This window comes from Tachysurus fulvidraco, chromosome 21 (assembly GCF_022655615.1).
Source record: "Tachysurus fulvidraco isolate hzauxx_2018 chromosome 21, HZAU_PFXX_2.0, whole genome shotgun sequence".
NCBI classification, from domain to species: Eukaryota; Metazoa; Chordata; class Actinopteri; order Siluriformes; family Bagridae; genus Tachysurus; species Tachysurus fulvidraco.
The window spans coordinates 12,428,071-12,455,050 of NC_062538.1; the positions used below are offsets into that span (position 1 = coordinate 12,428,071).

The 26,980-nt window shown below is 36.0% G+C and overlaps 1 protein-coding gene across 4 annotated transcripts in view; it reads left to right on the forward strand.

The window, feature by feature from the left end:
- The window catches only part of ppp2r2bb (protein phosphatase 2, regulatory subunit B, beta b), a 47,375-nt gene that overhangs the window by 19,263 nt on the left and 1,132 nt on the right, over positions 1 to 26,980 (forward strand). For 3 of the 4 annotated variants that reach the window (XM_027140071.2, XM_027140072.2, XM_027140074.2), the window contains 7 exons: positions 13,096 to 13,193; positions 14,147 to 14,312; positions 14,880 to 14,992; positions 17,651 to 17,828; positions 19,233 to 19,397; positions 19,519 to 19,688; positions 21,549 to 21,640. In XM_027140071.2, the coding sequence (XP_026995872.2) occupies positions 13,096 to 13,193; positions 14,147 to 14,312; positions 14,880 to 14,992; positions 17,651 to 17,828; positions 19,233 to 19,397; positions 19,519 to 19,688; positions 21,549 to 21,640 (982 nt within the window). Of the gene's footprint in view, positions 1 to 11,103; positions 11,376 to 13,095; positions 13,194 to 14,146; positions 14,313 to 14,879; positions 14,993 to 17,650; positions 17,829 to 19,232; positions 19,398 to 19,518; positions 19,689 to 21,548; positions 21,641 to 26,980 lie in introns of those variants that run through there. The other variant, XM_047805930.1, reaches the window with a different exon arrangement.

Consider the following 26,980-nt stretch of genomic DNA (forward strand, 5'->3'; position numbering starts at 1 on the left):
GATGTCAAGCAATTGCAATACTTAGATTGAACAATCTTGGGAGATGCTCCCCACTCCTCTATCTTTAGCAGGAGCTTTAAATAAGGCCGGGTCTTTGGGGATATCACACAAGTTCAAAGGGAAGAGAACTTCAAAGATAGTGGGAGGGGGCTGTTAGACAGAATAAATAAAGTGCACTGATACATCTTATTTCTTATTAACCAGGTAGCTGACTGACCTATAAAGAAAAAAAACATCAAAAAACAGTAACCCTGCAAAATCTGCAATGTCTTTATTTTAGCGATTTTTATTTTATAGTTTTTAATTCAACTTTGAAAGAATAGAACTTTTAAATGGATCTAAATCAGCTTGCTACAAATAACAGCGTTGTTACATGTAGTGCGTCATCCGAGTTTAAGCTAATGTATGCTGAGATGCTAGACACTGACTTGCACATATCTGTATAACTGTAGAAAAGAAATTGTCTGTGCCATGAGTTTAGAATGTCCATTTTTATTTCTAATGTTAGAGCAAATTAATGAGCATCCCTTTGTCTCTGCAAAGCGTGAGACACAGCAGAGTTGGTCTTTGATTACCGAAAGGACTGAGTCTGGCTTGGCATAATTATTATGTTAACAAAAGCCCCTGTGTCAATATGTGTGAAGCTTTTTTTTTTTTTTACATACATGTCCTTGAGCTAAAGTTATTTGCACAATGACTTTAGTACATCAAGACATCTGGACATTACAGTGTAAACAAGCTAAATTTTACAAAATGACCAACTTCTACCTATTTGATTGTTTAATATTGTAAATGCCCTCTTTAAGATGAAATATAGTAGAAATTAAGTATAATTTTCAAATAAATAAAAATGTATTTTGAATTTCTTTATCACTATGTTTTATTTAATGGCATAAATCATAATATATTATAATTTATGCTTAATTTTGTAGTTCAGTTTTAGTGCAAATCATAATCAAAGCTACTATAATATATGCAGTGGATTACAACATACTGCTTACTGATGTAAAGAAGGACATTACAAGTTCTTTTAAAATAATTTAGTCTGTGTGTTGTTTTTTACATTTAAGTATGTTAACTTTAGACTTAATTTTTGGATTGCAGTCCTGGGGACACACTGACCTGTATTTTGTTACTGTTTAGTCCTGAGGATTGTCTTTGCGGATCCCTGATGGAGAGTGATTATTTAAGCATCTTAAGGAATTGTTGTGTAATTCTTATTTTGGTTTTAAAAAAAACAAGAGATGTGACATGAAATATTTGTTTGCTTCAGCGGTAAATTTAAATTTGTAAAGTTCCACACATGTTTTAGTGATCTTTGAAAACTTGTTCATTATTGGTTAAGTGTCAGGGAGCACCCAGCTTCTTCTCCTGTGCACGCCCCGCCTGCGCGGAGCGCATCACCAGCGTACTGATTACCACACCTGCTCCTCATTTCACTGGCCTATATAAGCACGACATTTGCTCCATTCCAGCGTCCGTTATTGTTTACTGTTTCCAGTGTGTATACTATGCATATTCTTTCATTAAACTCTGTTTTGCTGGTGCCTCGGCTTCCGCCTCCCTCACTTCGCCTAACATTAAGTAATCGTTTAAGTGATTGCCCTCTGTTGATCAGCTATAGCAAAGTCTTTCTTGTAAACAATAGCAGGTACTGTAAGCCAGGAGGAGTGTCAACCCTCAGTAACAGAAAGGTGTAAATGCGTAGGGTCATGGTACAACACTGTGAACATTTAGACATAATCTTGTATTAAATGTATCATTTGTTAAATCTTTGAAAAGTGTAAAAATTATGGAGCATAAACTTATAATCTCTTCTTATACACTACTTCATCCATCCTGCCTCTTCAGACACTAAACATGTCTCAGTAGCTGATTGAATGCTTATGTGGTGATAAGGAAAGTTGTATAAATGACATTTTTGTATACAAATAATATATTTTACACAGACACACATTCAAAAGAATTTGTATATATGTGAATAGGATAAAAACAGTGAGATGGTCAAAGTGTCACAATCATGACTGCTTTATGTGCCATTATTTGATACTATTGTTTAAAACAGAGATGAATCCTGATTTAATATCCTCAGCTGAAATGGGAATTCCACAGTGGAGATGCTTAAAGTGATTAAGGTGATCTGCTGTTTTGTATAAATCTGTTACTAGCATTTATTAAAAAGCTATAATAGCAGGCAAACAATACTACTACTACTACTACTACTAATAATAATAATAATAATAATAATAATAATAAGAAGAAGAAGAAGAAGAAGAAGAAGAAACAATCACATTATTAAACAAAATTAGAAAGAACAAGCTTCATTTAAAAACATGATTATGGTTTTCTATACCTTTTGTCAAAAATCAGAGGCCTTTTCAGGACAGGCAAAAGTAGTACAGTGGAAAACTAAGACATATTTTGGCTTTTAGGCGATTCATATTGTTCAGATTTAAAAAAAAAAAAAAAAAAAAGGTTGATTTCATTAAAAGACAAAATGTTAACAAACTTTTTTTACATATTTAAATATGTATTTTTTTAATACGATATAAGGCATCTCCACTCCTGAAACGTATTAAGTACAATTATTATCTAAATTATCTGAACCAGGCAAGGTTCGAAGCAGATAAATCACTGTTATGTACAGAAAGATCCCAGAACAGGAATGAGAAACACTAATAGAAGGGGAAAGCTGAGGGAAAACACTTTACTTGCTTTTACAGAGGATCAGTCTCTAGATGATACAGCTGACACAATAGTCATTCAAAAGAGTTTCCTGACAAAGGAAACTTCAGTACCTTGCAGATACGGAGCATAATTACAACAGTTAAATATAGCCATCCTAATCATTTTCAATATCTAGCTCGCTACACTCTTAACTCTAGTAACACAAACAAACTGGGAGTGCATAGGAGATAGAGCTTGAGTATTAAGCTCATTTGGCCCAGTGTATACTAGTTTACTTTAAAGAGCAAATAAATTCTGTGTAATCCTTATAACTAAGTCCAATTTTTATCTTGCCTTACAGGCCCAGTTATTTTATACTGTGATGTATTGCTGATGCTATTGTAGTAGCAAAGTTCTTTACTGTAAGCTTTTTAAGTTGATTTAAGTTATACACTAAATGCAATACAGACTAGAAGCCATGTTTATTTAAATAGATTACTCCACTTGGTGATGGCTAATGCTGAAGCATCGGGTTCTGGACCATTGATGGAAAAGAGATTTATTTTTATCATGGGTATTATACTCATTCCATTAATTCAATTCAATTCAATTCAAGTTTATTTGTATAGCGCTTTTTACAATAGACTTTGTCTCAAAGCAGCTTTACAGAACACAAACGTAGAGCAGAAGGTAAACATAATTAATGATAAAGGAAATAACGAATAATAAAATAAATAAGAATTAACAGAATAAAAAATCTAGATTATTAGATATATATAGTTCACAATGTGTATGTATTTATTCCCCTATGAGCAAGTCTGAGGTGACTCAGGCAGCAGTGGCAAGGAAAACCTCCCTTAAATTGGTAAGGAAGAAACCTTGAGAGGAACCGGACTCAAGGGGGAACCCATCCTCATATGGGTTACACTGGGGGTATGATTGTAATATACAGTCAGTTAAATGTTGTATTGGTGTAAGGATCATGGACTTCGGATCTCCTTAGTATCACAGAGTCCAACTGTGATACTAACAGTAACATTACACTATATATTTCTTGAAATATCTCACTGCAGAAGAGTGATGTACTTTCTTGTATTTACTTCTAATATCATAAGAATATATTTTATATATAATATATATTATATATTAATATATGCCTGCAAGGGGTTCAGTTAAATCATTGTGTTCCTAACCTAGGTATAGCTTACATAGACATGTGACCTACTAATGACTGGGTGCAACTTGTGTGACCACACACAGTTTACACCAAGGTTGTTTTTCTATGTTTCTGTAAAGCTGCATTGAGACAATGTCAATTGTTAAACGCACTATACAAATAAATTGAATTGAATTGAATTGAATTTTTCAAAAAATACATCACAAAAATCCCAAATTTTAAAAATCAGCTCTGTTACTTTGTTAGGACTGAGTTTAAAATGAAAACATTTATCTCATTACATCATATACTATCAAATTCAAGGTTTTGCTGAGACTGTTGATCTTTAGACAATCCAACCACTTCATTTCAATTTACTGATATACAGTATTAGACTGGCGAGAAATGTCCTATATTGTGGCACTCATGGTGAGAAGCAGCAACAGGTTCAGAATCAGAGATGTTTGTAAAAGTGGCATCACCTGTGGAAAGCACCTGTGTTTCTCATTAGCACACCAACCTTGGGCCTTCTTACCCTTTCTTTTGCTGTACTATAAGGATGCATAAGACACAGTAGAGATGGAGAGATTAGCAGGTTGACAAAAATGTCATAAAGTTGAATGTTGCCAGTGTAAAAGGAACTGTAGAGGGATTACTGATGCTGGTCCAGGAATGAACAAATCATAGTGTTACACAGAGGTTTATTAATGTTTACTATATGCCACATTTGTTCTCTTTTTATGTTTATTTTAGATAACCTCCAGTTATAAGATACTGGCAGCTATTCCATATCAGACTGTTAGTATAAACACATAAATGCATATATGCACATAAAAATGAGAGAAATGAATAGAACATTTCATCATGATTAATCATGCTATTTTATGCAATTAGCCACAATGAAACAGAATAAGTTCATAATTTGCAGCTTGCTGATGTCTGTTAATTTTTCAGCCTTTAGTGAAACGATAGAGATTTTGTTACAGTAGTCTCAGATGTTAGTCTGAAAACATACTTAACATTAGCAATATTAGGAAAAAAGGGAAATTAGGCAGTTTGGATTTTAAGTATTTCTTTTTAATATCTACCACATCTTCTTAATATGTTAAAAAAAAACAGAATATATTACAGACAAATTCATAGTTTTTTTATTTGGCATCATTTGTATGTATTATGGACCATTTTTGTTGGAATTTTTAGAGAGTCTTTTCATGACCAGTTTTAAATAGTTTTAAATTTAGTTTTTGTTTTTTCCCATTGTCTTGTTTGGGTATCTGAGTATTAAAAGGTTTCTAAAATATAAAGTAATGAAATAATACACATTGCTTTTCTCTATTTAGTATAGTATCCTGTACATGAATTATAAGAATCTTTAGCCATGCATAGTTTGTTATTGATTTGATTTCTCTCTTCCTGTCAATGCAGAGGGTTATTTATGTTAAGTAGCTGTCTATAGCACTGCAGTGGAACGTAGAGTGCAGCAACAGTATCCGAGCTCAGCATCCCCCCTCTATTCATAGCTATCCTCCTTTTCAGCATCCATTCGATGGGCTTCTGGAGGGAACAATAGAAAGATAATGCCACAGAGAATTCACACTTTGCAGGGGAAAGGCCTTTGACATATTATAATATAAAATATTCTATAAAATAATATGAAATATTGAGGACCAAAGAATGGCATTTGGGATCTATAAACTGTGTATTTAGACGGACTGCATTTTCCTGTTATTATACAAGTTTTTGAAACTAAACCTATAAGAGTTTGTTTACAGATAAAGCTCAGGTGACAAATTTACAGTTACGAAAGAGCCTGAAACCGTGTCTGTTGGTGGACAGGAAGGAGCAGAAAGCAGTATCTCAGCAATAGGTGTCACATTTCTGTTTGAGTCGTGTTAGTTGGAGCCATATTTGAATAAAATTTTAGTTGAAATAAAACAAAGATTTTAAAGAATGTTAGTTGCTTGACTTACTATTTTAACATACACAAAATTTAACACTCCTCTGTAAATCTTTGTTTAGGAAAAATCTAATAAAAACAGCTTGTCTGCTCAGTCCAAGGTTTTAATTTTATTATGTCTAGTCGAACACAAGTTGGCTTTAACCTTGCGACCCTTCTGACAAATAAACAGTGAGGAAGAAAAAACCTCTGTACAAACTGTTGGCTGCTCACAACAGGCATATTCAGAGTCTCTGGATGAAGGAGTGGGAAGTTGCACCGTTTTTATTGACTTGAGCTAGCTAAGCATGGCTGCCAATCTAAACACCCCCTGGCCACTTTAATCCATCTGATTTATTCATTAAAAAATATTTCAGCTCCAGCCCCAGGAGACGCATTCATTATTCCATACAACACAAAAATTCTCCAGTGCATGATGCGCTCAGTGTAGTGAAAGAGGGAGCAGCTGGTAATGTCGGGGAGGTGGGTGAGCCACAACACCGTCTGATACGTTTAGATATTCACAGAAATTGTTATTCACAGTACCATTTCTGGAGTCCATTTTGAAACACCATACTAAATGTTTTTTCTAGGTTTAGATATAATAACTTTTTTAATTTTTCAAAATGTGCATTCATATTTTTGTATCATTATTATTTTATTCAAAGACCTTATTTTTTTTTTCCATTCAGTCCTGCCTACACTTCAGAAACTACATAAGATATTTATATTTATGTTTCCCAGGAGACATAATAACAATTTACACTGATCATCCTGTTCAAAAGTTTACACCTCCCTCTTAATGGTCCTTCTTGGGTCTTCATTTTGCAATATTTACAAATTAGTTTGCAACATCATAAAGCCTCTGATGGAGGATAAAAAAAAACAAAGAATATACAGGACCTGGAGTATTTTTCTGAAGAACAGCAGGCCAAACAAGGGACTCATAAAGATAAACAGAGTCACTGGTCAATCAGGTAACAGCACACAGTAATAAAAATTGAACTGGTACCACTTTTGAACTTGTACATTTTTGTAAATTCACAAATTTTCTTGGGGTAACAAGTATTTCTGATGTACAGATTTTAACTGCTCCGTAACCCCCTTTCTCAGTCTCATATCATATCTTACAGTAGTAATTGTTCTGTACATCTTAGACACATAGTCTGCACTTACTACTGCACTTAGTTGCCTTTATTAAATATAATTAAAATTATTTTCTATAAAAAAAGGTCTTTGCAACCCGCAGAGCCACACTAGTCGATTTATGGTAAGATTCTTTTTTATCTGTCCGTGCTGGGATTTTAAAGTTTTCACCATTGCACTGTGGTCTACAAAGCACCTCAGCCTTTTTCTATATAATCTATAATCAGATATCTTCCTGATCAACTCGACGTCTTTTACCCTAGTCAGTGAGCTGTGTCAGCTTGGCTTTTCAATTTCCTCTGAGGTTTTGATAAAATCACAGCCCTGACTATTGGTTCTATTATATTTAATATTTAAAGTGTGTGAAATGAAACAGTATTGTGTCTCGGGCTGTAACAATTCTATCCCTGCCTTGATTTTACCTCCATTTTAGCCTGGTTTCTGACATCATTATCTCCATCCACAGGCCCAAGCCTCCCATCTCCTGCTGATGTGCATATAGGAGACACAATGCCTTTCAGTTTCATCCACAAACCAGACGATACTAACTGCATCACAGAGCACAGAAATGTGCAAACTCCAATACTCACATGTAGTAATATAAGCAGGAACAGCTGTGATAGTATGATGGATATTTGTTGGTGCATATTCCAGACTAGTCAAGTGTCAAAGGCGAGAAAGGCTTGGTGAAGTGAAATTTTTTTTTAAATCAACCTTGTGTAATTTAAAATGCAGCCAACATAGTTCTAACACCAGCAATGCTGGTTTTCTTTTTGATTTTTGCTTAATTGCACCTTACCCATCAATTTTATCATTTGAACAAATAACCTATTCTAATTAGGTTTGCAAACGTGATCACTCCTCCACTTTGTTACCTTCTAATAGTTAACTGATAATTAACTGTTATTGTAGTACCAGTGAAGCCACTTACATGTCCATATGTGCTCCATTCTTTTGGAAATCCAAATCTGACCCTGACCTTACGGTGATATAACATGGTATTATTTCTAGAAAACTAAAGGTTGATGATATTGTGCTTATAGGAATTTTATGAAATTTGTTATACCTATAACTGCCATTATAATGCCTCCATTAATCAGCCTGCTGATCTCACTTCTATTATTTTGCTTGCCCAAATTCTAAAGCAACTATTTTTTATTTTATGGTTCAGTGTCTTGATGTATGTTACAAGACTGAATACAGTACCAGACATCAAACATTCTTTCCCAAACATGAGGCAATTACCTGCAAAGAAAATCAGGGATACAGGGAAACAAACGAGAAGGAAATTTCCAAATGACTGCTGAGTGAAAAACAATTGAAAACAATAGATGATATGTAGCAACTGTAAAATAGAAAATTATCACAGGACCCTAATCCTGTCTGGACAGGGCTTTTGTTTGAACTTTATTTTGGTCTGTGTTTAACTTGTTTGGTTTTGCTTTGTTTTTCTACATTTTGCTACAGTTTGCCATATTTCCTTTTTTATTTGGTTTGTGAAGCACAGTGACATTGTTTCCCACAAACTAGCTGAGAAAAAAGTAAAAGCCTGTATCTTTCCCAGTGCCTGAATATTTTAGGCTTGTTTCAGATCTTTTGTGTTTTTTGAGATGTATTTTGGCCTGGAATTTTACTGAAACCTGGCAACCGTGGATAATGCTATTCCCTCTTCTGTATTCATTTCACTGTTGAGTGTGTGTGTGTGTGTGTGTGTGTGTGTGTGTGTGTGTGTGTGTGTGTGTGTGTGTGTGTGTGTGTGTGTGTGTGTGTGTGTGTTTCACGCGTCTGGATGTAAGTGCCAGACTGTCTGTGATCACAGCACAGGGCAGTGCCGCTTCCCTCGTCAGATTGGTTCAATTAATTAGCTTCTCCCTTTCAGTTCCTCCCATATGTAATGTGTTAATAATGACAGGGAAAACCCCAGCTTTGAGACTTGGCTGCCCTCTCTCCAGAAGAGACGGCAGTCTCACACGATTAACCCACTGTCCGTTATATAGGTTTTAAAAAGATGGTGTCACAATCCAATTGGTTGCATAAAAGACAAAAATTAATTGGTTTCTTATTTTTACAGACTGCATTTTAGATTTCCATCCAGCGGCTTTCTGTCTCATTGAATGTATAATTGTGTTCAGTTCGTTAAATCTCTTCGCTGGTTTTCATGTGTTTTGTGTACTGGTAATGATGAAAAAGGCTTTGAGAAGAAGTCAGAAAATTGGATTCTTTTGGGGTCTAATTAGGTCAGCATGTTTCATGTCTGAATTTGAAATTCAGATTTTGAAAGAAAAGAGAATATGATTTAGATCATAATTATTTCTGCCCCAGTACACCTCTTTGTGATGAACTCTATGATACATTGTACATGATATGATTGTTTGACAGCACACTGAGTGCAATTATTATGGGTCTGTGTGTGTGTGTGTGTGTGTGTGTGTGTGTGTGTGTGTGTGTGTGTGTGTGTGTGTGTGTGTGTGTGTGTGTGTGTGCGCGCGCCCGCTATGTACAAAGCATTCTAATAAAATCTCCACCGAGAGAACACATCTGTGGCAAATTGGGTCACACAGATCTTCAATTCTTCACACTTGTTGTTTTTTTTTGTTTTGTTTTGTTGTTTTTTTTTCAAAACTGCATGAACACATAACTATTGTTTTAAAATAAGATCTGATTCACGTACTATATATATGCTCTTGGTTGGCATATTTGATACATGCCCATGTCACTACAACAGCTGTAGGAATGAAATTCATGTGTTATCTATATATACTGTACACTGTATATTCATGCTCTACTTCTAGCTCCTCTCCTCTAGACACAATATGACAGTAGCTGATGAAATCTAAAGGTTTTCATCTGTGAAGTGTCCCAGCTTGTATGAGAGCTAAATTTGTAAAGTAGCTTAACATAGATTGTGTGAATAATACAGTGGGTGAGATACAAAGTAGACTTTCAATAACCACACAATAAGTATTTGTACTAGAGAATCAAAAGCTCTTACGTAAATAAATTTCCATATAGTATGAAAAAGCCTTTAACTATGCACACAATAGCTCATTTATCATCATGGACCATTAGGTAATAGCCATTAAGCAACTGTACCACTCTAAGCATAGTACTTCAGCCTGTGCCCAAATGAGTTGTTCTATTTTAGTTATTCTTACATAAGAGGGTAAAGAGTCAATTCATAGCCCCTAGACGATAGTACTGTAACTGTAGTGCAGGCACAACACATATGAGAGGTTTTAATACATCATTCATCCTTCTCTGACCTGATTTTATATTGCCATTTGTTTGACATTTTGCCTGATGTCTTTTACCAATTGATGACAATAACACAATCCAATTTAATAAGTTGTATTTTAATGGGCTGCATGTTTCAAAATCTGAGTTTGTTTGTATTTGAAACAACATACAAATTTTGGTTGTTCAAATTCCTGCTCAAATTGGGTATGCGGGCAATATGCTGGAAGTTTTGTGAGCTGGGCTCATGTTGAATTTGGTTCCACTGTATGCTTCATCCTAACATCATTTCAGTATGTATGTATAATTTATATCCAGAATTTCTAGATTTCTGTAAAGCTGCTTTGCGATAATGCCCATTATGAATAGAGTTGTACAAATAAAATTTAATTTGAATGAAATTCATCTACCCTGGACATTTATGAAATAAATTTTTTTTTTATTCTGTTGTGTGAGGTTGAGATTTAGAGCTCACAGACTAAGCTTTTCATCTGTTTAAGTCTGTTGGTTCTAGTATAATTAATACATTAGAATTTTTTATACTATACTAGTTATACTAGTCCATAGTAGTAAAAGTTATAAAACACAAACATAGCTTTAGTAAAACATCCTTTTTTTTCAACTGTTAATGCTCCTAAGGGTTTTGTTGAAGGCTTAATAGTCTTTGCCAGTACTGAAAATCCTGCTGCTGACTAAATTAGGTGATAAAACTCTAAATGTTGGACTCTGTGTTTAAATCCCAAGAACAAAATTTGTCACATAAAGCTTTTTTTTCTCTAGTCCGGTAAGGGTTGCTATGGAAACCATGCAATTCAATTCTCTACAGAGACAATAGAAAAGCACACAAGGGTGACAAACAACCATCCCTTTCTACTATTCTCGTCTTTCAGTAATCTATAATGGGCTTCTAAAAAAAACCAAAGGGATTATTCAGAAATTACCTAATTTTTCCTTTGCCTTGAATTCATGCTAATGATGGACAGGAGACTACATTCAGAGCTCTGGTGATACTATGAGAATGCGAGGAGTGAGCTGATTAGATGCAAGGTGATACACTGCTGTTACTAACGTAACCAGATTTGATGAGATGAAAGAGGTAGTGCAAAAGAGATAGAAAAGGTGTAGCCGAGACAGTGCCTTTTCTTTTCTAGAGAAGGATTGCATAGCAACAGTGCATTTCAAAGTCAGAGAAACAGATGCATCTCCTTGAAGAGGACCCCCGAAGATGTGTCAAAGGTAGGAAATCTTCTGCATTGCAGAGAGTTCAGTTTTCTGCTGAGGTCATCTATTGAACACAAATGTTTTTTAGTACAGTGAGGGCTGTTAAAATATCATCATGTTTTGTACAGAGCTGCTTTGAATGTGCTTTCTTTTTTTAATTGATCATGAGCAGTTTTGCCTTAAAGAGGAACCCTTAAAAACTGGTTGCAAAATTGCATTGTTTGGATATCACTACTGCAATGAAAAATGACTATTTCATTATACAGAATGTATTATTGCTTATGAATATGTATTCTGATATATATATTCTATACATACTCTGATTCTGATCAATAGAAACTCTTTTATTGTTTTTTTTTTCCTTTAGCACTTTTGTATAGACTAGAATTGTCTCTTGTTTTTCATTTGCACTCTACTTTGTCAGTAGTATTTTTAAATACATGCACATTTTTCACACACACCCAAAAGAACTTAAGAAGTTTTCCCATCTAATGCACAGACCAAAGGCCAAATGCAGTATATTATTGAGCCTGTTGTGAAAGTCATTGGCTCTAGTCTTCTGGTACTCACCAAGCTGTATCTCTGTAAAGCGACAGATCCTTCCTGCCTGATGTGTCACATTTCAAAACCTGTAAAAGCAACACAATACTGTAACAATGTCATTCTCACATATTCACTGAATCAGCATCTTTCCCTCAAAACACCACATTCTATTAGGAAACATTAAACTGTTATGGTTATGCAGTTGATACTACTGAACTACTGACTGCTGTACCTCTCATTTGCAATTTTTCAAACAATTTTGAAATTAATTTTCAATTGAAATGTGTGCGCTATCATATGTCTCGTTTTCGCCCCTCTGCTACTTCGCTCTTGTAGTGAAAATCACAGCATTTTTTTGTTTCCAAATACAGATGTGACAGTACAAGCAAACTGTCATTTCAGCAAGTTTCAAAGAGAAACTACACCTTCAGTGTGTCAGATGTGATTGTTTTGAACTGAATTGTATACAGGTGTTTATCCACATTTACAATATTCAGTGGGTTGCATTTGCGCACAAATTATTCTCCATTCAAAGTAATAGACATTCAGTACATGCCAATTTTATGATGGTGTTTTCTTCATTCATCTTATAAACACTAGAGAGTGCTTGTATGTTATCCATGAGTACATGCAAGGAGAGTATTTTTCTTTGGAGCTAAAGTTAACATGACGCAGAAAGATATATCTGTGCATCAATATATCGTATGAGCTGTGCTGTATCAGATGGTACTACATTCACATCTTATTACAAATATGTACTCAGGTTTTATAAGGTATATACATATAGACAGATGCTTTCGGCAGTGCATGTTAGTTGTGACCTTGTTAAGGAGTGATATCCTTTGGAAAAATAATATTTGAACAGAAACATACACTGTCTAGCAAGTCAATTTTATTGTCTGATATAGCAATGTGGATGTGGATGCAATGCTAAGCAACAGCAACTCCAGGAAATCCACAAATACACAAACAATCCAGTTTGGCTTACCAAGTCACCAAGACCATAGTTTAACCCAATTGTGATGTTTGATGTGAATGTGGATGGATAATTGCATGAATGAACAGGTGTTTATGTGTATATTACTTTTAATAATACATCCTAGATGGAGTTCGGATAAGTGGTAGAAAATGAGTGAGTGAGTGAGTGAGTGACTTTTAATAATACACACATTATCTTTTTATCCTTATTCAGCTGACATCATATCCACTGTTGAGTTCAACTCCACTGGGGAGCTCCTTGCCACAGGGGACAAAGGGGGTCGTGTGGTGGTTTTCCAAAGAGAGCAGGAGGTAGGAGTATGAATTCTATTAAATAAATATTGTTACCCTTTCTAACAATTACTCAATAAAACATGCAATACTTTATAATTTGTCAGTAAACAAAATAAATTGGAAGTAATTTATTTGCACTGCATTTGACCCACTCACATTGTACAGATTTATACCTAAAATGTGTACATGTTCCTCTCTGTCAACAGTGAGGTGTAACACATTCCCCAACCTTTTAATACACACCAAGGTTAAGACTTCCCATTGTTATATTGATTCTGGTGTTTTGCAAAGAGATAATTCACACTTTGGGATTCCATTACATGATGGAGATTGCCCACTTTCATGAATCCCCAAAAAGGCTTATGTTGATGCCTTGCTCACTTGTTTCTAAAACAAAGAGAAGATTACTCACACATGTGTCACAGCAATGCACTACAACAGACAGAGCTCTTGGGTGATGCATATGATGACATAATTATTTGTTCCTACCCTCTGACTAGGATATTTGGACAACTGTATTGACACAGAGGGCATGCACACAGACAGTCAAGCCTATTATGTCATGCTCTGCAAATTGCATTTACTGGGGGGATAAAATAGACCCAAATGCAGGATAGCTAAAATATACAGGGTTTATTAACCAAAAAAACACAGAACAGGACAAAGACAACAGCAGACACGACTAGGACAACGACGACAGAAGACAACAGAGGATTCCGTGCTGCTTAAGGCAACGCGGCTTAACCAAATACTAATAACAATCAGACACATGAGGAATAGGTGTGCAGAGGTGGGGAGGAAGAGACAAGGGCACGTGGCCAAATTCTGGGCTGAGTCCTGACATTTACTTTTTAATTTTAAAAGGCATGAGGTGTTTGACTATACAGGCCATTTTTGTTTAGACATTTATACAACTGTATGTTTAGATCAATTCCTCTAACAATGTATTCTTCATTATTGGTTTTCTTTAGAGTAAGAACCAACCACACCGACGAGGGGAGTACAATGTTTTCAGCACATTTCAGAGTCATGAGCCTGAGTTTGACTACCTGAAAAGCTTGGAAATTGAGGAAAAGATCAACAAGATCCGCTGGCTGCCTCAGCAGAATGCTGCCTACTTCCTTCTCTCCACCAATGGCAAGCCAAACCAGTTTTTATTTTCATTTCATGATTTGTTAAATATGTAGAATGCCAAGGACTGGGAGGAGTCATTAAATTAAAGGAAAGGTGAAAATGAGCACTTTCTTTTACACTCACCATGCCTGAATGCAGCAACTCTGCAGCCACAAGCATCACATAACCTATTTCAGCAGTTGTTACTGAATCCATGAAAAATGCTGAGTTATACAGCATGTAGGTAAAATGGCACAATATTCTAATATACCTAATATACCTAACTTCACTGATGTATGCTAACTAGCAGTCTGCTTTTACTTGCTTTGCAGATTAGACGGGGAAGTGTGCCAAAGGGCCAGCATGAAAGTGATGGTTTCATTTTGCTTTAATTAGGTTCATTTAGGTAAAGGTATCGATCTTATCTGATGCGTCTACTATCTAATCATGCCAATTTTGTAAACTGTTCCTGCTTTCCTGCATCTAATGAATCGCCACATGGTTTGATGTTCAGCACCACTTATTTGGTACCTCATTCTTGTTATCCCTATACTGGAAGTGTAGTTGACACATTTCCTGGTGTTCTCACAGATAAAACTGTTAAGTTGTGGAAAATCAGTGAGAGAGACAAGCGACCAGAGGGTTATAACCTGAAGGATGAGGAGGGAAGGGTGCGGGACCCCAACACCATCACAGCACTGAGGGTAAGATGTCCTGCTTTCCCACTCTTCTCTCTGGTGGCAGGAGAATGAACTCTGAGGCATTATTCCTTGGCACTGCAGTGTGATATGTTATGAAAGAAAAGCTTACTGAGCCAGAATGTTTTTATAGCTTGCCAAACACAAGAGAATGTGATTTTGAGCTTTGGTGGAAAGATCTTTGCTAATGTTTTAGGTCCCCAGTGTTTAGAGAATAAGCAGGTGTCTATGTGAAAGGTTCAAAGCCAGGTTTGAAATAAATGCAAAAACCTTCTTCCTCTTCTAAACGTGAGCACATGAAATATAGAATGTGTTTGAATCTAAATCTGAGGTCAGCCCATAAATGACCTTTGGCAATGTAAGTGTAATACCAATTAATCTAATAGTTCAACCAAACAATGTTAGTATGGCATTTTGACATCTGTTCTTCTTTTGACTGTCTCTATTGAGTCAGATTATATTCACTCTTTCTGAAAAAAAAACTGCTGGCATTTTTTTGTGAATGCCGTGTTATTATAAACCAAATGACTAGTGTAGTCAAACAATACAGACATGGTTAACATGATTCCCTTTGGAACATGTATGAAGCATTTCTCCTTCAAATTTTTGGCTACAACTAAGTTCTTAAGCTTTTTTTAAGCTATTTTGAAGCTTAAAAAACAGTGAATAGTAAGAAGCATGGAATTACATTTTGTTGCTTTTTATAGGGAAAATGAAATAAAATAAAATAAATAACAATAAAGGAGACAATGTGCACAAATTGGGGTTAATAAAAAGAAATGTATACATTCTTTATTATGGTTCCTGTGCTTAGTGTTGACAGACTGAGTTTTATAGGTAACATTTTTATTCTTATTAACAATTTTTATTTTTATGTATTGTTATTCTTATTATTTGTGGTAGCAGTTGAAGTTGCAATAATAACTGTTTTAAATGCATGCATAGAAGCACATTTGCATTACAGTGCCATGCCAAGCTGTTAACAGATGGCTGTGTTAGACGGTGTCAGAGAGTAACAGACACGTTCATGCTTTTCTTTTATTTGTTTTTTTTCCTTCCTATAGTTCTGCACTAAAGCTACACGCACTGTATACTAGCTTTTTTCTTGATGTTGTACTGTAAAATTTATAGGGAATTTTCTAGCAGAATTTGTGTAAGTGTGTATGTTTGTATTGTGGAGAAGAAAACCACTGTAAATAGAGGCAAGAGCTTCCCCACTTTACAAAAAAAATTGTGGCTTAGCCTGTTCATTATAAACGGACGTGTGTGCTGGACCATAGTCTGTGCTGAAAAACTAAAGATTTAGGGTAGGAAAAAAATTGTGGAGCTGATATAAATATATATAAATATCCCCCCCCCCCAAAAAAAAAAAAAAAAAAAACACCTTAAAAATACCCCCTGTGCAGTGATAATGACCTGTTTCAGCAGGAACATTCAGCCCTTCCCCCTTCCTTTAGTCTAAAGAGCGAGATACACAGTGTTATTAGAGAGGTCTGTCATTAAAGAGGGTCTTTTCCCATAAAGCAGGAGATTGAACAGAGGGGGTAAAAACACTCTCCTGCAGTGGGGTGCATGTAAGGGCTGCACTCTTTAAATTAGTCATCATTAAAGGGAAGCTTTCTGACAAAAGAACTGTGATTCCTCTTAGACCCCCACTGTAGGGGCTCCTGCTATGTAATGATAAGTGTTCTGTCTGCATAGTACTGACAGGGTCAGGACATTTACTAGAGCCTGTGGCTGCATTCACCAGAAAACATTGCCAGAGGGACTGTGAGAGGATGATTTTTAAAAAATAATCCAGATGCTTTTTATGTAAAGACTACACATATTGTGGCAATATTTGTATAGTCAGTATTAAAGTTGTGGCATTTACCTCAAAACTGGCTGAGAGGTATAGGAATTACTTCCCTTTTTATATACAGACCCCCAAATGTATTTGGACAGTCATCTTTATTCCTTGGCCAGATATGTAGTATTCCCTTATTGTTTCACTTAAAAGTAAGCAAATGAAAGATTTACAATTTATATTTTTAATCAGTTGCGGTTCATTCTTAACATATAGCAATTAAGTATACTGTAATTGTTAATTTGGCCAACATTTCATTTCTTAAGGGGGGGTGTCTTTAAATGAAATGTGCTATAATTTCTACATCATCTACATCAAGTCTACATCAGTGAGCAGTGTATAACTTCTCTTTGATATGATCCTTTTAACATACATAACACCACTTGATGGGTAAAGGTATGTAATGATTTACAATCACACAGTAGTGTGTTCCTTTTCGAGTCTTTTTTCTCCTAAGGTTTCTTACTCATGTTGTCTCAGCGAGCATTTATTTGTCATTTTAGAATCAGTTTACTCATTAGGAATACATTTTAAAATTGATATTATAAATGTACATCTTTAATAAAAGCATGAATAAAATCAAATTGAATGTACTTTTAGCAAATATTAATAATATAATAATATAGACAGCAGAAATTCTGTTCAGTGACCAAATATTTCTATGTTAACTTAAGTATATTTAATATACCTAAAAAGACTGCATATATGTTCTATATTGTTGTGGCTTTTGTGGTTAATTCAGTACAATACAAAGAAATGTTCTTTTTACTTTTCTTTATCAACCAATCACACTTTTCCCCACCTATACACTCTGTAAGGTGCCAGTGTTGAGACCCATGGACCTGATGGTGGAGGCTACACCTCGGCGAGTGTTCTCCAATGCACACACCTATCACATCAACTCTATTTCAGTAAACAGTGACAACGAAACATATATGTCAACAGATGACCTAAGGATCAACCTGTGGAACTTGGAAATCACTAACAGAAGTTTCAGTATCCTTTAACCTGCCTTTCCTACATTTTACATGGAGATTGCAAAGCCCTGTCTCTTTCAGACTTTCCAGTGATAATTGAAGGTGGGGGCAGTTATCTCATTTCGCTAAAAAAAAGGTAAAGACCACTCGTAAACTTCCACCACCTACAAACAGTTTGCCTTATTCCTATCCCTTCAAAGACCTAACCTGTGCTACTGCACAAAGCCATGTTAACTAGCATCCTTCCCTCAGGTTATCAGGAGACAATTTAAAGGATTGTCTGTTTGTCACAATTAATCAGCATACTAAAGGAAATGAAATGAAAAGCTTCACTCTGAATTCATGACTCAAGAAACTCAGATAATCTGACCTTTAGATTACATGCCACACTATTACAGATAACACATTATAGCTCAAATTAAAGCCACTAATTGCAGATGTGCATCACTAAGCCTGTTTGAGACATTTGCCATGGAAGGCATTCAAGTGATTTAACCTTTATAGCTATTCAATATCCATTCATTTTAGAAATATAAAGACATTTATATACCAGTATATCCATTTTAAATGCAATTGTGATGGATAAATTGTGAAAATGTACAAAGTGTATGTGATTGGGTATGTCACATACATTTTTTGTATATGTAAACCACCACAATGGATTTGTAATGGCTAGTTCTAGAACACTATTTTTTGGACAGATGAAACCATGATTATCCTGTACCAAAATTATGGTAAAAGAATAGTATGGAGAAGGATAGAAAGGGCTCATGAATCCAAAGAATACCACATCATTAGTCAAGCTTGGTGAAAGCAGTGTTATGAGATAGAAATGTATGGCTGACATTGGAACAGGGTCACTGGTATTTATTGATGTATTCCATTGCTGATAGAAGCAGCAGGATGAATTCAGAAGTGTATAGAACTATACTTTCTGCTCATATTCAGTAAATGCCGTGAAACTGTTAGGATGGTGTTTGGCATTACGGATGGTTAATGAACCAAATCATATTGTGGAAGCAAACCAACAGCTTCTTAAGGCAATGAAATATTGTGATGATGTGCAAGGAATATCTAGAAAAAATATGTCTAAAAAAATGTATGGATCTGACTGTATTTAATAATTACATTTATGTAGAGGATTAATCTCTAAAAAGCTGGCCAAACTATAATGAATGTGGACTTATAGATTCACTGCTATCCTGATAAAACAGATACTGAAGATAGATCAGTGAATTGGTGGCTTGGGTGGGTGGGTGGCTTGGGTGGGTGGGTGGATGGATGGATTAGATCAATGGTAATAATGACTAAAAATGTGTTTTAACAGGAAGGAACATCTGAGATTGAAATTGAGTACAAACTCTCTAGACAGCTCTGTTTTTTGCTAGTTTTATGTTACTGTTCCTTTACTCTGACTTTTCAGACATTGTAGATATAAAACCATCCAACATGGAAGAACTCACAGAAGTGATCACAGCAGCAGAGTTTCATCCCAACCAGTGCAACACGTTTATCTATAGCAGTAGCAAGGGTTCCATACGACTGTGTGACATGAGAGCAGCTGCACTCTGTGACAACCACTGCAAATGTAAGTTTATTCAACAGTTAAATATTTCTATTTCTGTATGTACTCTGAGTAACAATGCATTGGGAAGTAATTCAGACATCTATTCCTGTCTCATTAATGTGGTTCATTTAACACCCTCCAGTCTTTGAAGAACCAGAGGACCCCAGTAATCGCTCCTTTTTCTCTGAGATCATTTCCTCCATCTCTGATGTGAAGTTCAGCCACAGTGGTCGTTATCTAATGACCCGCGACTACCTTACTGTTAAAGTATGGGATCTTAACATGGAAAACAAGCCTCTGGAGATCTATCAGGTACCGTGGTGCTTTTTGGTCAGGTGAAACTGCAAAACTATCAAAGCAGACTGCCTTATTCACATTGTACATATTCAGTTACAATGATCAGCCTATGATAATATTCAGTGTTGTAATGTAACGGAGTACAAATACTTCGTTACTGTACTTAAGTAGAAATTTCACGTATCTGTACTTTACTTCGCTATTTAAATTTGTCAACTTTCACTTTTACTCCACTACATTTCCTAGATAAAATGTATACTTTTACTCTGTTATATTTCCACTAAGCATCTTTGTAACTCGTTACTACAAAATAAAATCAGCAGAAATGTGTGCGACTGCAATAAGGGAGGTTTGGCGAATCACTGCTCCTAGATTGCATTACGCACGTCCGCACGCTCTACGGAGAAGCACAGGTACACGCAGCGTGCACGCACAGTTAGAGATGGAGGCGTTTATCTATAACGTTAATCGGCTGAAAGCTGCAAAGACGGCAACCAAAAGCAGTGAAATTTCACTATTCTTATTACCAGAGTTGTAGCACAAACAAAATATTAATGCAAACAATCCATTCAATACTAAATAAAAATAACATTTATTGATTTGGTCTTTGTCTTGTGAATATTTTTTTTATTAATGACTGCATTCATTGGACACATTGTTTCCCAGTTTGGTTTCCACTTTTGCCATTTAATAATACCATAACTTTTGGCCTACTATGTAGTCATATAATATATAATATAAAACTCATATTGTTTTAAATTCTCACTGAGGGCTAAAACCCCCTAAAGATGAAATCCTAAAACCGCCCCTGCTCTTATGCCTACCTAAAATCACTTAAATTTTACTTTTTACTTTAAATACTTAAGTACATTAAATATCAGAAAATTACTTTTGATACTTAAGTACAGTAAATATCAGATACTTTAAGACATTTACTTGAGTAATATTCTAAAAGGTAACTTTCACTTCTACCAAAGTCTTTTTCTAGTATGATACTTGTACTTTTACTCAAGTATTGCTTTCTAATACTTTATACAACAATGATAATATTTTAAAAATGTAAAAATAAAAGACAGGAATGCATACCAGCTATAAAATACTGCTCTGGTCTATGAAGAACTCAGGTTATTAGAAATGAATAGAATAAGAAAACCAAGAAAGTATAAGAAACTACAACAGGTTCCCCAAGAAAAGAATGAGATGCTGTGTAATGGCTGATTCCATGGGAGCTCTACTGGTAGCTGTGTCAAATATTCTGGTGGGAATGCCACTAACTTGTTGAACAAGGCGAAATGCCTAGTGGAGTAAGCCATAATCCCTAGAGGTGAAGCCAATCAGTGCATTTTGTAGACCTGGGAGATTTGTTATGGCTGCCAAAACACACAAAAAGGGAAGAGGACTTACACCACATGCTCAAGTTGAGTGCTGAGAACCTGAACAACATGAAGGCCTGCAGAAAGATTAGATGGCCAGTCGTAATGGGGGTTTTTAAGGACTAAAAAACAAAGAGCATTCAAATAGTGACACCTGTATCACAGTCACTCAAAAGGGAACTAAGAAAGTTGCCAGGCTGGCATTGTAATGATAACAGAATAGGCTGCAGAGTGTCTGTGATGGCATTCATCTAGTAGCTCTGCTAAGTGAATAGGAGGCCATTGTACTACACTAACTGATTATTCAGGACAAACATTAGGCTCAGGCACACAAATGGCCTTAAAAAAACACTAAGCATGATCTACTAAACTTTTTATTATATCATGTGTTCTCTAGAATGATTGAATTACACTTCATGTAACGGCAAGGCTATGCTCTGAAAATATTTGGTTTTCTGTCTGTTTAGACTAAAACTTGTTCATCTTTGTCTTTCTTTTACAGGTCCATGACTACCTGAGAAGTAAATTATGCTCCCTTTATGAGAATGACTGTATCTTTGACAAGTTTGAATGTGTATGGAACGGAACAGACAGGTAATTTTACATGATAACAGTGGCACACAACAGTGTTTATTATGATCAGTCATCATTCACTGTAATCTAGCCACAGGGGTTGCAAGCCAGTGACTTCTGTGCTGGTCCCAAGTCAATAGATAAATAGAGAGGGTTGTGTCAGGGAGGGCATCCAGCATAAAATCTGTAAAATTTAAACATGCAAAATGTCAGTTATGTAGACAGAGAGAGAGAAGAGGAAAGGGATGTGTATAGGTCTGAGACTGTCACACAGGGTAATCAGTTTGAATTTAGAAATTGAAGGGGTGATGTTGAATGTCATCAGTAGTTATGCTCCACGAGTAGGCGGTGAGTTAGAAGTGAAGGAGAGATTCTGGAGTAAGTTAGATGAGGTGATAGAGAATGTTCCTAGATGGGAGAGAGAAGTGATTGAAGCAGACTTCAATGGGCATTTTGGTGAGGGGAACAGAGGTGATGATGAGGTGTTGGGCAGGTTTGGTGTTAAGGAAAGGTGGTGGACTTTGCTAAGCAGATCTGTAGTTAACACTTATTTCCAGAAGAGAGAGGAACATAGAGTCACATATAAGAGTGGAGGTAGGAGAACGCAGTTAGGCAACATTCTATGTAGATGAGACAATATGAGAGAGACTAGTGACTGCAAAGTGGTGGTAGGAGAGAGTATAGCCAGACCCCATTGGATGGTAATGTGTAAGATGTCTCTGGTGGTCAATAAGGACAGAAAAGAAAACCCAGTGGCGGAAGTTGAAAAAGGAAGAATGGCTTTGGTTGGTAGGAAGACCTTACCAAATGACTGGTAAACTACAGCAGAAGTGATCAGGTAGACGGGTCAGAGGGTGCTAGGTGTGTAATTTGGAAGGTGTAAAGAAGATAAGGAAACATGGAGGTGGTACGAGGAAGTACAAGACAGCATACAGAGGCTAGATAAAAAGAAGAGGGACGTAGAAAGGACAGAAGAATATAAAAAGGTTTACAAAGAATCACCGCACAGAGTGAAGAATGATGTGGCAAAGGCCAAACACAAAGAATATGATGAGTTGTTTACAAGGTTAGACACGAGGGAAGGCGAAAAGGACAGATTAGCAAGACAGAGAGATAGATATGGGAAGGATGTACAACAGATAAGAGTGATTAAAAATAGAGATGGGAAGGTGCAAATAGGCTAGTAGAGTGTGCAGAGAAGAATGAAGGAATATTTTGAGAAGCTGATAAATGACAAAAATGAAGGGGAAAGATGGGAGAAAGGTGAATATTGTATGAATGTTAAAGATAGGGTCTCCGATATTTGAGAAATGCTTCTGAAATCTGCGTTAGGCCACCAAACAAAACAAAAATCAAAACACACTTGTAGCCAATGAGCAGAAAGAGGCAGGTCTTGTCAATATGGACGGAGAGAGTGTTCAGTGCGCATGTGAGCATATTCACAGATTCGAGATTCCCGAGTCAATAAATCCTGAGCTAAATGCTGTTACTAGCAAAACGCAGTTGTAGCTGCCTCTCTGCATTACTACGATAGAAAAGAGGTGTTATTTGTGTAGTAACAGCGTTTAGCTCAGGAGTTATCGACTCGAAACTCCAATCTGTGAATCTGCGGCCAACTTCCCGCTCCAGTTCTCTTCAGCGCTGGAAAGCTGATCCTATATTAACACGGGTCCTGCTTCTTGCCTTATTGTAAGCCTTTCTTTGCTTTCTTTCCTTGTTTTTATCCTCCATGTCAATGTTAAAACCACTTTCTGCTAATGTCACACATGTGCACTGAACACTCTCTCCAGCCATATAGACAAGACCCAACAATTAGTATTCAATGGCCACATGTTTGTTTTGATTTTTGTTTTGTTTGTCATCCCGACTCAGTTTTCTGAAGCATTTCTCAAATATCAGAGACCTTTAATGGAGAAATACATAAATGGTCAGAAGGAGCTGCACTGCGTCTTTGTGGATTTAGCGATGACTGGGTGCAGAGAGAAAAGCTATGGTACTTTATGAGTATGTACATCTGTAAGTACGTACGTTCAGGATATGTATGAGAGGAGCATGACAGCAGTAAAATGTGCTGTAGGTCAGACAGAGCCATTCAAGTTGGAGGTGGTGCTACATAAAGGATGGGCTTTAAGTCCCTTCTTGTTTGCTATAGTGATGGACAGGTTGGCAGATGAAGTGAGACAGGAATCTTCGTGGACAATGATGTTTGCGAAAGACATTGTGATCTGTAGTGAGAGTAGAGAGCAGATGGAGGAACACCTTTAAAGGTAGAGGTCTGCTTTGATAGGAAGAGGAATGAAAATCATATGTAGTAAGACAGAATAAATGTGTTTGAACGAGAGTGAGGGAGGTAGAACAGTGAGGATTACATGAGTTTGAGGTCAAGAAGGTACAGGAGTTTTAGTCAATTGTTCAGGGCAACGGGGATTGTGGAAAAGAGGTGAAGAGGCGAGTGCAGGCGTGTTGGAATGGGTGGAGAAATGTGTCAGGAGTGTTGTGTGACAGAAGAGTGTCAGCAAGAATCAAAGGTAAGGTGTACAAGACAGTAGTGAGACCAGCTATGCTGTATGGGTTAGAGACTGCACAGTAGCAGTGAGGAAAAGACACGAGGCAGAGATGAAGGTAGCAGAGATGAGGATGTTGGAGATGGTTATATTAGTAGAAAAAATAAAAAATAAATAAAATAAATAAATAAAAAGACACTTTTTCATTGTAACTTTGAACAAATGTTTTAAACTCATGGTATCTTAAGTATGTAACCTAGTGAACCAGCATTAATGTATTCAATGTTATTCAATGATTTAAGCACTTATGTACGTCGCTCTAGATAAGGGTGTCTGCCGAATGCTGTAAATATAAATGTAAATGTAGTAGAAGGATGTTGGAGATGTAGCTGCCATGTAAGAGATCAAGAGAAAGGCCAAAGAGGAGATATATGGATGTGTTAATAGAGGACATAAAGGTAATTGGTGTGGTAGTAGAGGATGCTGAGGATAGAGTTAAGTGGAAACAGATGATTCTGTGATACTTTGATACACTTTGATACTGATGCTTTTCTTTTCTTAACAGAGTTTATTTTAATTAGGATTAGAGCTGAAACACCAAAGAAATAACATTTTAAAAATTACATTGTATTGTGATATCCTTGGGGGTTAATGCTAAAAATCCTTTTTAAAACATTTTGGGTACAAAAAGTAATTTCCTTCAAATTTCAAGACAATACAGATCAGTGACTGAGTAACATGTATTCAGAAAGTATTCAGGCCTCCTTCACTTTGTTCAATTTTGTTATATTGCAAGTCGATAATAACTGTCTATGTTATCATAGTCAGTTATTACTGACTATGTTATTATGTTGACAATCGTTCAAATTCATTTTTATCTACATCTCATCTACACTCAGTACCCCATAATGACAAAATGAAAACAGAATTCTAGAAATGTCTAAATTTATTTATTTATTTATTTATTTATTTATTTAAAAACTGAAATATCACATTCAGACCCTTTATCAGCAACACAACCTCAGGTGCCTCCCATTTCCCTTGATTGTTGCTGATCTTGATCTTGTTCTACACCTTGATTCCTAGAATTCTGTTTTCATTTTGCCATTATAGGGTACTGAGTGTAGATGAAATGTAGATAAAAATGAATTTCAACGATTGTATTATAGGCTGCAAAATAAGAAAATTGTGGTCTGAATACTTTCTGAATGCACTGTATAATGGCACCAATATATCTCTGGCTACACCAAAATATTTATCCATACACAGTTCTTGAAAGATAAACAAGCCAAACTGTTCAGCCCCAGTACTTTACTAACAATAAATGTTTATTTATTTAACGTTTATTTAATTGATAAATTGGAATTGATAAATTATTTGAGAATTTTGCGTTGTTCTTATATTGATGAGCAGTTTGAAATAACAAACTGTTCAAATAACATCTTAGCCTTATAAACACACATGAACACAATTTTTAACCCACACTGGAGCTCTTACTGAGATTCAAGCCCATTAATATTCCTTTGTTTCAAGATTTACAGTGTTAACAACTGTTAATTGTTGACTGTTATGCAGCAGAGAAATGCTGGAATCTCTTTTCTCCATTATCTTTCTGGGGTTTTGGGCTCTGCAGTCATGTTTCAGTTGTCAGAGCTGGTAGCAAGTGGTCCATGACAACTTTCTCTACTACTTCTGCAGACAGGCTGGAGCCACCACCTTGCCGTTCTCAGCAAACTTCCATATTCTTATAGGTTGGCTCCAGGGCAATAACTCCACTGGTGTTGGTGGTCTGTCTTTCGTATCACATAGTCAGTTATTATCCTCCTCTGAACAAATTTGATTTGATGAACATGTCTTCTGATTCTGTTGTGACTTTGGGTCTGCCATACCACTTCCTTTTGGACTTCCTCTTGGACTTCCTGTCGAAATTCAGTTTCCTTTTTCTGAGTGTTTTTGGTGGTGTAGGACATTTACATTTACAGCATTCGGCAGACGCCCTTATCCAGAGTGACGTACATAAGTGCTTAAATCTCTAACATTGGATACATTAATGCTGGTTCACTAGGTTACATACTTAAGATACCATGAGTTTAAAACATTGTTCAAAGTTACAATGATAAATCATGTAGGAAACTCTACTCACTGACACATTGGCTTTGCAGTTTCTCTAAAGGAAAGACCTACACTTTTAAGGGTTATAATGGTCTGTCAGTCCTTAGTTAATTGCCTTTCACACTTGTGAGAACAATATTTTACTTCCTGCAGTACTATACTGTCAAATTATTGCTTATGAGGGTGTAGTAACCCGGCCAGGTATACTATTGCTTTTATATAGAGTGTTTATATAATTTTAATTATATAGTTTAAAATGAATATTTATCCCCATTGAGCAATCCTGAGACAATAAAGGCAAGGAAAAAAAATGATATGAATAAGAAACCTTGTGAGGAAACAGACTCCAATTGGGTTCCATCCTCATTTGGGTGACACCAGAGAGTGTGATTGAATATAATGTCCTTTTTACATCTGTATATAGCCAAGTGGAGTTGCTGAACCAGGAGCTTTGGCTTTGAGCAACTTATAAATATGCATAATTTCATAAGATCAATTAAGATTTAACACTGATTTCCTCCTACCAAAGCCATCAAATATTTATTAATGGAGACTTTGACCGCTGCAGGTGCAGTTCCAAGCTGGCACTATAGTCTTAAGTGGTCCTGTCCATAGCAGTCCCATGGGTCTCCTGGATTTAAACACTAAAACTGTCTCTGAGTCCCAAATACTAAATGTAAGGATGTATCATAACTACAGGGCTTTGTAAGAGAAAGCGTGCTCCCCTGTTGCAGCCTTTACTACC